This window comes from Procambarus clarkii, chromosome 13 (assembly GCF_040958095.1).
Source record: "Procambarus clarkii isolate CNS0578487 chromosome 13, FALCON_Pclarkii_2.0, whole genome shotgun sequence".
NCBI lineage: Eukaryota > Metazoa > Arthropoda > Malacostraca > Decapoda > Cambaridae > Procambarus > Procambarus clarkii.
The window spans coordinates 49,020,815-49,031,952 of record NC_091162.1 but is presented as its reverse complement, the minus strand read 5'-3'; the positions used below and the strand labels follow the sequence as shown (position 1 = coordinate 49,031,952).

Genomic DNA, 11,138 nt, shown 5'->3' with positions numbered 1-11,138 from the left:
GGAAGACACTGCTATATATTTAGCATTTTCTAGCCTAACTTTTCAATCTCATAGCAAGCAGAACTTACAACAAGCACTATTATTGTTCTGAGGCCTGTACCAAAAGAACAATTGTGCTTTTTTCACTACAAGAGGTTGATAAGAGGCTACTTTACTTATAAGTTACTTATAAATGTTTTGCAATTATAAGTTTATATAAACATTACTTTAATATTGCACCATTACTGTAACAATTACTGCATGCCACATTATTTACAACAAATTCTTGCACAAGGGTAGGACATTTTAGGCTGGTGTTGTACAGCAACTTAGTCTAATTTATTGTGCTAACCTGGTGTAAGGGTAAGAATTTTACACTTGTCTAGAGTTGAACATATATTACAACCTAGCAAGTACATATTTTTATGCAGTATTCATGACAACCCGAGTTGTGTTGTCAACATGATATAATTTACCTATAATCATTTCACCTTTGAATGTTAACCTGTGTCTCTGTACCAACCAAGAGTGATAATGATGGGCTAACTTGAGGATTACCAGCATTGATGCAGGCTTACCACTCAAATTATAGTGTGTATGATTATATAGTGTATATTTTATATGAATGATAAGTAGCTCTAGTTCGGAAACTAGTGGCTCTACTAATTCAAGTGCCAGAAAGAGTCCTGGCACTAGTCCTACACGACTAGCAAGTACTTCCAATATGTCTACAGTCAAAAATGTAAAAGTAACCCTCACTGGCATGAAGGGTCACTTAGCACGGCAGATTAATAAATGTGAAGACTTGAGTAAACAAACTCCAGTTAATTATGCAGCACTGGAAAACTATCTTAAGCTTGCACAGAACAAATATCACCATGTGTTGCAACAAATGATAAAATACCAAGATTTACTTAATCTTACCAGTATTGATGAAGATACAATGAATGATGTAATACAAGAAAACTCTGATTATGACTAATTTATCATTCATCATTTTAACAGAAACTTGGCTAAGTAAAGACTATACCCAACTCTACAATTTAGCTGGTTATAAAGCCATTCATAACTGCAGGCATAATAAAAAAGGAGGTGGCACAGCAATATATTACAAAGATACCTTCATCTGCAATAGTGTCGTCAGTGATAGAGACGACTATTGTGAATATACCTTTGCCAAGTTCTCCAGTAAATCCCTAAAATCCTCTCTGATTATCGGTGCCATCTATAGATTTCCTAATACCAACATAGCTTCATTCTCAGATAACGTAAAGAATCTTATCATAAATAACAATCTCAACAAAAATCACATCATTCTGGGAGGTGATTTCAATATTGACCTGGGTCTTAAAAACAACCCTCAAGTTGCCTATTTCCGTAACAGCATGTACTCCTGTATGCTAATCCCCACAATCACAAGCCCACCCAAGTTACTCAAACATCTGCCACTACTCTGGATCACTTATGGACTAATATAACAGCTCCCCTTACATCTGGGGTAATCTATGACAGAACAACTGACCACTATCCTACCTTCCTCATAGCAAACATGGACACAGCACCACCAGAAAGCAAGAAACTCTCATTCAGGCTACACAGTGAATCAGCTTTAGGCAATCTTTCTAATGCACTTCACAATATTAACTGGGAATCTGAATTTAATAATACACAGGATATAAACTCATTAACTAACCTCTTTCTCTCCAAAACTCTAAGCCTCTACAACACTCACTGTCCCCTCCTTACCAAACAAGTAACTGATAAAAGAAAAAATAACCCGTGGCTCTCAAGTGGCATAATCAAATCAATCAACAAAAAACATGAATATGAAAAGGAATTTAGGTTTGGCCTAGTTACAAAGGAAGTAGTTAAGAGGTACTCATCAGTGCTTACCAATATCATAAGAAAAGCTAAACTTTCATATTATGAGACTAGATTCAAAGAAGTAAGTAAGTAATTATCAAAAGAAGGCACCAAACCGGGAAGGCTATGTAGCACCATCAAATACGCAAAATAATCAGAGGGCGCTAAATATCACCAAGGATGCCAATACGAGAACAAAAACGCATAAGGCGAACGATATCAAAAGTATCCGAGTCACCAAGAATTCTATCGAGGGACAGGTGACCGCGAGGGGCGGTCGGAAAGCAAGACACACGCTCGTCCTGGAAGTCAGGACATTCAAGAAGGACATGCACGACCGTAAGAGGGACAATGCAACTAGGACAATAAGGAGCAGGGCGGCGCTCCATCAAGTGACCATGGGTTAAGCGAGTATGGCCAATACGCAACCTCGCTAGAGCTGTTTCCCACCGCCGGTTACGGTGGAAGGAGGACGGCCACGAGGAAACACAACATTTAAGAGTACGTAGCTTGTTACCAGTAACAGACAACCAAGAAGCCTGCCAACGGGTAAGGACTGAGGAATGGATAACCGGGTAAAAGTCGGAATACGGGATGCCTTTACGAGAGATGGGACAAGAGCGGACAGCTTCCTTAGCGGCAGCATCCGCACGCTCATTTAAAGACACGCCAATATGGCTGGGAACCCAACAAAACTCAACCGACTTAAATTTACTGTGAACGAGAAACAGCCAATGCTGGATCTCGACAACTACCGGATGAACTGGATTAAAGCACCCGAGAGCCATGAGGGCACTACGAGAGTCAACAACAACCACAAAGGAAGACTGACAACGAGAAAGCAGGAGACGAAGAGCATAGAGAATAGCATAAAGTTCCGCTGTAAAGATGCTAGTCTCCGGAGGCAAGCGACACATATAAGTGCGATCAGGAAAAACAACAGAGTAGCCAACACCGTCCGCTGACTTAGACCCATCGGTGAAGACAGAAACGGAGCGGGAGTGAGAAGAAAAGTGCTCGAGAAAAAGGCGTTTTAGAACTGTAGGAGGGGTAAAAGCTTTAGTGATACGAGTCAAGGATGTACAAAACCGCGGAAGAGGGACCCTCCACGGGGGCAAAGAAGGAACAACACGAGGAGAAACATCAGAAATACGAACGGAAAGAGAATCCTGTAGGCGAGATAACCGGACAGAAAGAGGGAGGTGGTGAAGAGGAACAGGAACCGCAGGAGGGGTAAAAGTCAAAGCACGACAGAGACGAGAGGAAGGATGTTGCAAGGACCGCGCAAGATAGCGAAGACAGTAGCGATCACGGCGGTCCTGGAGGGACAGGAAGCCAGTGTCAACATACAAGCTAAGGACGGGAGTCGAACGAAAGGCACCAGAACTGAGGCGCAACCCAGTATGGTGCAAAGCATCAAGACGGCGAAGAGTAGAAGGAGAAGCAGACGAGTAAGCAGGGCAACCATAATCGAGCTTAGACAGGACGAGAGAGGAATGTAAAGCAAGGAGAGTGCGCCTATCTGCCCCCCAAGAAGTATGGGACAAGACCCGAAGGAGGGTAAGGGACTTAGAGCACTCAACACGGAGGTAAGAGATATGGGGAGACCAAGACAAACGAGTGTCAAGGAATAACCCCAAAAGCTTCGCGGAATCTTTGTATTCAAGGGGATGACCATAAAGTGACAAAGAGGGACGAAGAACAACCCGTTTCCGCGTAAAAGTCATGGCACAAGTCTTAGAAGTAGAGAACTTGAAGCCATGACCTGTGGCCCAAGACGACACGGCATCAATCGCAAGTTGAAGCCGGCGTTGAAGGAGAGGCGAATCATCACCCTGACAACAAAGGGTAAGATCATCGACATAGAGAGCGGAGAAGACACCAGAAGGAAGAGAGGAAAGAAGACCATTGAGGGCAACCAGAAAAAGAGTAGTGCTCAGAACACTACCCTGGGGCACACCTTCGTATTGCTGAAAAGAGGGAGAGAGAGCGGTACCAAGGCGCACCCGAAAGGAACGACGAGAGAGGAAGCTGCGGAGAAAGAGAGGGAGATGACCACGAAGGCCAAAAGAATGAAGTTGAGATAGGATATGATAACGCCAAGTGGTGTCGTAAGCCTTTTCTAGGTCAAAAAGGACGGCAACAACGGAGGTCTTCGCAGCAAAAGCAGTACGTATATAGACCTCCAAGTTCACCAGGACATCTGTCGTGCTGCGGCACTTGCGGAAACCAAATTGAGAAGGGGAGAGGAGGTGATGGTGTTCCAGGAACCACATCAGACGAACGTTAACCATACGTTCAAAGAGTTTGCAGACACAACTTGTGAGAGCAATAGGGCGAAAGTCCTTAGGGGAAGTACCCAGAGACCCCGGTTTGCGAACAGGGAGGACAACGGCATCGAGCCAGTCCTCAGGGACTGACGACGACTCCCAGATCCGATTATACAGACCCAGTAAATACTGAGACGTGCTCGGAGGGAGATGGCGAAGCATCTCATAATGAATACCATCGGAGCCCGCCGCCGTAGAACCGCAGAGGGCCAGGGCAGAACGAAGTTCAGAGAGAGAGAAGGGATCATTATAGGGAAGCTGAAGATGAGTGCAGAAATCTAAAGGACGAGACTCAAGGACAGGTTTACGAAGAAGGAAAGATTGGGGAAGATGAAGACCAGAGCTAACAGAAGAAAAGTGGGAACCCAGTTCGGAAGCGACCTGCAACGGGTCCGCCACAAGAGTATCATGGAGGTGAAGGACCGGTGAAACATCGGGAACAAACTTACCCGCTATCTTGCGGATACGCTTCCAGATCTGGGCCAGAGGGGTTTCGGACGTAATTGTCGAGACATAAGATGCCCAACATTCACGTTTAGCCGTACGGATGGCCCTACGGGCCACCGCACTCGCTTTCCGAAAGAAAAGAAAAGAATCGGTCGTCTGCCTACGGCGGTGCTTCTTCCAGGCTGCACGCTTACAGCGGACAGCCCGAGCACAGTCCGCATTCCACCAGGGAACGCACTTCCGCGGACCCCGAGAGGAAGAGCGAGGAATAGAGCGGAGGGCAGCGTCGAAGACAGTGTCATGAAAAAGGAGAAGAGCGCGAGAGAGGGGCAGAAGGGAGAGGTCAGAGAGAGTAGCACTGAGGGAAAATAGGGTCCAGTCCGCCTTAGCAAACTGCCACCTAGGGAAAGAGAGGGAAGGGCGAAAAGAGAAAAAGGAAACAAGGATGGGGAAATGATCACTTCCATGGAGGTCATCAAGAACCTGCCATGTGAAATCTAAGTAAAGAGAAGAAGAGCAGAGAGAAAGATCAAGACAAGAAAGGGTGCAAGTTCGAGAGTCCAAATGAGTGGGCTCACCAGAATTCAGAAGAGACAGGGAAGAAGAGAGGAGAAACGGCTCAAGGAGGCGACCCCGGGTATTCGTCAGAACGTCACCCCAAAGAGAATGACGACAATTGAAGTCACCCAGCAGGAGCACAGGCTCCGGCAAGGAGTCTAGGAGGTGTTTCAAATCAGGAAGAGAGAGCGGGACACTCGGGGGGAGATAAATGGAACAAACTGTGTACCATTTCCCCACAAAGATACGAGCAGCAGAACAATGGAGAGGCGAAGGAAAAAGTAAAGGAACAAAGGGAACATCAGCCCGAATCAAGAGAGCAGAAGAATTAGAAGCCCCAGCAATGGCTGGGGGGGGGGGAGAGAAAGGAATAGCCACGAAAACGACCAGGACGAGCACCAAGCATCGGCTCCTGGAGACAGACACAAAGGGGCGAAAACCGCGAAACCAGAAGTTGGAGTTCGAGGAAATTGGCGTAATAACCTCGAACGTTCCATTGAAGAATGGACAACGACGAGAAGAGAAAGGACAAAAACAGAGAACAAGGAAGAAACAAAGGCGAAAGACCAACAGAGCACGTTAAAGAATATCAGGGTCGGGATCAGGGTCAGCAAAGTCAGGGTTAGGGGGCATGGGTAAACTGAGCAAAGACGGAGGGAAGGAAACGGGAGAACAGATCAGAGGTGGGCGGGCAGGGTCCGGAGGAGGAGGAGGAGGAGGAGGAGGAGGAGACAACGGAGAGGAGCAGTCAAGGACAGCAGCAGGAAGAGGGGGAGTAGAAAGAGAGGAGCGCACCCCAGCAAGAGCAGCAACCGAAAGAGAAGCAGGGGCCAAAGAAACCTCCATAGCAGGAACAGGGGGCGCAAGCACTGAAACGGGAGGGGAAGGAGCAACAGAGCCAGAAGGAGGAGCTGAGGAAGAAAGCGAAGCCTTCTTACCCGCCGGGGAAGAGGAAGGAGAGGAGCCAGGCTTACGCTTCTGACTTAAAGAGACCGGTGTCCCAGCAACTACGTACCGGGCAACGGATTCCAGTGTCTCAACAGGAGAAGCCGAACGAGAGCACACACGACGACCGTTAGGAGAGCGATGGACATCCGCCCGCACCGACAGGCGGTGGGGAGAGCCAAGAGATGGAGGAAGAGGATGGGAAGGAGGATCGGAGGGGGACGAGGAAGAAGACACAGAAGACACGACAGACCGGGTAGAAGGAAGGGGAACCCCAGACAGAGGACCAGGAGGAGGATCCTTCGGGAGAGAACCCAAAGGAACGGAGGAGGGGACAGTGGGCGCATCAGGGTCCAAGGCCCGGAAACGGTTGTGAGTCTGAGGAAGGCGGGAAGGACGTGGAGAGGAAGAGCGCAACACGCGAGCATAAGAGATATTAGCATAAGGCGGGAGCCGGCGAACCTGGCGCCTCGCCTCAGGAAAAGATAAACGCTCCCGGTGCTTCAGGTTGAGGACGGCCGCCTCAAGCTTGTAATGGACACACGCACGGGAGAAGGTAGGATGGGCCTCACCGCAGTTGAGGCAACGAGCCTGGGGAGAAGTGCACTCCGACTTAGAGTGACCTTCGCCACCACACAAAGGACAGAGAGATACAGTCCCGGAGCAGCGGAGGGCACCATGCCCAAACCTCCAGCACTTGTTGCAGAGCCGAGGAGAAGGAATGTACTCCTGGACAGAGCACCTGGCACCAGCAAGAATGACAGAGGGTGGAAGGGTCCTACCATCAAAGGTAATCTTCACAACCCGGAGGGGATGACGGCGACTACCACGAGGGGGACGAGTAAACGTGTCCACCTGGAGAATAGAATGGCCCTGGGCAGCGAGGATATGGCGAATATCGTCGTGGCAGTCGCGCAGGTCCCGAACACCGGTTGCAACATGGGGCGGGAGCAAAATAGTGCCAACACTGGCATTCAATTGAGCGTTCTTCGAGACCCGAACGGGGGTCTCGCCAAGGCAGGATAAGGCAGCCAAGCGGGAAGCAGCATCCTGAGAAGGAGCAGCAACGACACGCGTACCGAGACGAGTGGGGTTAAAAGTAATGGAGGCATCCACGGAATCAATGAGATGTCGATGAAGGGAGAAATCGTCAGGAGGCGCAGAATCAAGAGGGAGGAGATCAAAATATTTGGCCCACGAAGCGGGACCAAACAAGGCTTGATAGGTAGCAGAACTGGAAGGAATCGAGCGAGGGCGGCCGTGACGAGAACGGCGGTGAGAACCCCCAGAGAGAGAGGGGTTAAAAGGCGCAGTAGTTACAACTAGAGAAGGAGCCGCGCCAGGGGACGAGGTAGTCACCACTGGGGGCTTGGGGCTCGACCCAACCACAGAGGAGGGAGGGGAGCCAGGGGAAGGAGTCAGAGAGGCCAAAGGAGGAGCAAGGTCGGGGCCCAATGCAGCGGAGGCTACAGAGCCCGGTCTTCCAATACGGACCGACTCGGGGGCTTGGTCGCCCACCCCACGAGCCTGAAAAGGTAAGCCAGAAGCAGCCGAAACAGGGGTTATCATCTCGACGAAATTACGAATTCACTCACGAATGTGCCCCCACACCCACCATGGAGCCACAATTAGAGGCAGGACACCCAACAAGAAGCTATCGCCGATCTTGTCGGGGCCTCCTAGGGGTGCGTCGTGAGTATACGCCCCACAAACGCCACCTTAAGAAACCGACAGTCCGTCGAGATCGGGTTCAGTGACGAAGTGGGGATTGACAATAAAAGGTTCCCCTCGCTCTCGACGTCGGGTACTGCAGTTCTACGGGTGCAAGAGTATGCCTCCTCAAGCACCCGGGCGTCAAAGTAGAAGAAGTCCAAGGGAAGAACCAGAACGAGCAAAAGGTCGGCAGGAAACGGCAAGCAGATAGGAGAAGAGGGGGGAGAAAAACGAAACAGAAGGAAAAGGAAAAGATGCCCAGCAGAATTGGAGAGGACGGCAGCAGGAGCACAAGGCTAGAAAAGGACAGAGAACTGTCCCAAGGAGCATCACACTCCGGCAGCCGCCCACTAAGCCCCCAGACGGCGACAACGAGCTGAGCGGGGAGGGGGTAGATTCAAAGAAGCAAAAGGCAACATGAAAAGCACATGAAAAACCATCTCTAATATCCTAGGAACTAAACAACACTCCCACAACCAGATAACACTCTCTAAGGATGGCCTTACATCGTCATCTGATTTAGAAATGGCGAATGAATTTAATAGCTTCTTTTCATCGGTTGGTGCTAACCTTGCCAGTTAAATCCCACAGACTCAGACACATATCAACACATATCTCTCAGTCAGCTATCCAAACTATCTTCTCCTCTCACAAGTCAGCCCGACAGATGTTGTGTCTATCATACACTCACTAAAAACCAAAGCTGGGAACATCAGTGAAATACCATCCATTATATACAAGAGCGCCTCCCACGCCCTTGCCCCACCTATAGCTCTGCTGTTCAACAAATCCCTTGAGTGTCATACCTTCCCTGATATCCTTAAAAAAGCAAGAGTAACACCAGTTCACAAAGGAGGTAATCCGGCAGACATAAACAATTATAGACCAATATCAAACCTACCCATACTATCAAAAATATTTGAAAAAATTATCTACAAACAGCTTTACTCCTACCTCGTAAAATTTTACATTCTTAGCCCTTGTCAGTTTGGCTTCCGCTCCCAAAAGAGTACCAACGCTGAAATTATTAGTCTCCTTGATATAATTTACTCAGCCCTTGACAAAAATGAGTTTCCGATTGGATTCTTCATTGACCTGAGAAAGGCCTTTGATACTGTTAATCACAATTACCTCTTACGTAAACTCCATCATTATGAAATTCGAAGCCATACACTGGACTATATCCAATCCTATCTTAGTGATAGACACCAATGTGTAGCCATCAATAATATAACCTCTCCCACTCTACCAATAACCGTTGGAGTGCCACAGGGCAGTATTTTGGGACCTCTCTTATTTCTTATTTACATCAATGATCTGCCTAACGTCTCTAGCATTCTGAAACCTATTTTGTTTGCTGATGATACTACCCTCATCTACTCTAACCCCAACCCACATACACTAAATAATGTTGTTAATAATGAACTAAAAAAGTCCACTTATGGATGTCAAAAAACAAACTAACACTTAACATAGAAAAGACCTACTACATCTTATTTGGAAGCAAATCTACAAATGCAATTCAGCTTCAGATAGACAATGTAAACTTTAGCAATAAAAATGATGGAAAGTTTCTTGGCCTATTCCTAGACAAGAGACTCAACTTCAGTACCCACATACAACACATAACTAAGAAAGTCTCTAAAACAGTTGGTATACTCTCCAAAATCAGATATTATGTACCTAACTCTGCTCTCATCTCTCTATATTATGCACTAATCTATCCCTATCTTAATTATGGTATCTGTGCATGGGGTTCTTCCACTGCAAACCACCTCAAGTCCATCATTACCCAGCAAAAATCTGCTATCAGAATAATAACAAATTCTGCTTTCAGACAACACTCAGCCCCCTTGTTTAACTCCCTAAACATGCTAAACATAATCTCACTTTACAAATTCTCTTGTGTCAACTACATTTACAAAACCCTGTTCTTAAATGCAAATCCTGCTCTGAAACTCTCCCTGGACAGATGTAATAGGACCCATTATCACCACACCAGAAATAAATATCTCTTTGATATCCCCAGAGTCAAACTTAATTTGTGTAAACACTCTATGCAAATAAAGTAACCCAGTCTATGGAACTCACTCCCTATTGAATTGAAAAGCTGTCCAACTTTTGCATCATTCAAAAACAATACTAAAAAGTACCTAATTTCATCTTCATAGTTTTTTACCTTTTGCTTTAAAACTGCACTGTATCTATTGCTACCCAATCTCCCAATCTTTATGTACCCAATCTGAACATCTTTATCATTGCGATCATTGCTGTCTTCTTATATGTACTGTCAATCTGCTGTATGGTGTCTATTAATCTTGTTTAAATTACCAATCAAGCTGTCGATGTAATCAATCAGAGCTTTAATATACCAATGTGCTTTAATATACTTACTAATCTCTCTCATCACATTTTTTTTCTTGCAATGTATTTGTTATCATTGTATTAATTCTGATAGAACTTACCTACTTAAAATTATATGTTAGATTAAGGACCTGCCCGAAACGCTGCGCGTACTAGTGGCTTTACAAGAGTGCAATTACTGTACTATGCTATGTATTCTCACAAACTCAATGTACCTTCTTATATATAAATAAATAAATAAATAAAAATAAATAAATGAGGATGCAATGTTTACAAGGTTACAACACTTTGACGATATAATAAACGCACATAAGGCCAATACAAATATTGCAGCCACAACTTCCCAGAACCAGACAGCACCAGAAGTCAAATTGCCATCACTCAGTCTCCCAACTTTTTCTGGTACAGAGGACGAGAGTTGGGATGGTTTTTGGAGCAAATTTGTCGATTCTGTGGATTCTAATACCAATGTACCTAAGATGACAAAGTTTACATATTTACAGAGTGTCTTGAAGGATGAAGCGTTTCAGGTGGTCTGTAATCTGAATCACACAGATGACGATTATGACAATGCCGTACAGCTCCTGAAAGATAATTACGCTAAACCAGAAAGGACCATCAGAATTCTAACACAGAAGCTGTTAGACATTAAACCTCCAAATAATACAGCAGTCTCACTCCAAGCTTTTAGATTGGAGCTTGAGTCCTTGCTCAAGGCCCCAGATATAAAGTGAACTTGGATGAGTCAGACTGGATAATCCAAGTCCATATGACACGCAAATTACCCAATGACATACTGGATAAGCTGTTTGTACTCTACAGTAAGTCATCGTTAATGGTAACAGAGATTACAGAAGGGTTGCACACCATCATAAAACGACAAAGAGTTAACCCAGATGGAAAAGCAACATCGAAACCTTCGTCTACTACTAATAGTAA

The 11,138-nt window shown here is 46.1% G+C and overlaps 1 protein-coding gene across 1 annotated transcript; it reads left to right on the top strand.

Moving 5' to 3' along the window:
• The first annotated feature begins 10,465 nt into the window (after positions 1–10,465).
• On the top strand, positions 10,466–10,933 carry LOC138364491 (uncharacterized). The gene has a single exon (XM_069324136.1). It carries the CDS (start codon positions 10,466–10,468, stop codon positions 10,931–10,933), a length of 468 nt encoding a protein of 155 aa, XP_069180237.1.
• Positions 10,934–11,138: the final 205 nt, after the last annotated feature.

Bases quoted from the DNA above. Each gene is read 5' to 3' on its own strand.
- LOC138364491 (XM_069324136.1), top strand. From the start codon at position 10,466: ATGTTTACAAGGTTACAACACTTTGACGATATAATAAACGCACATAAG.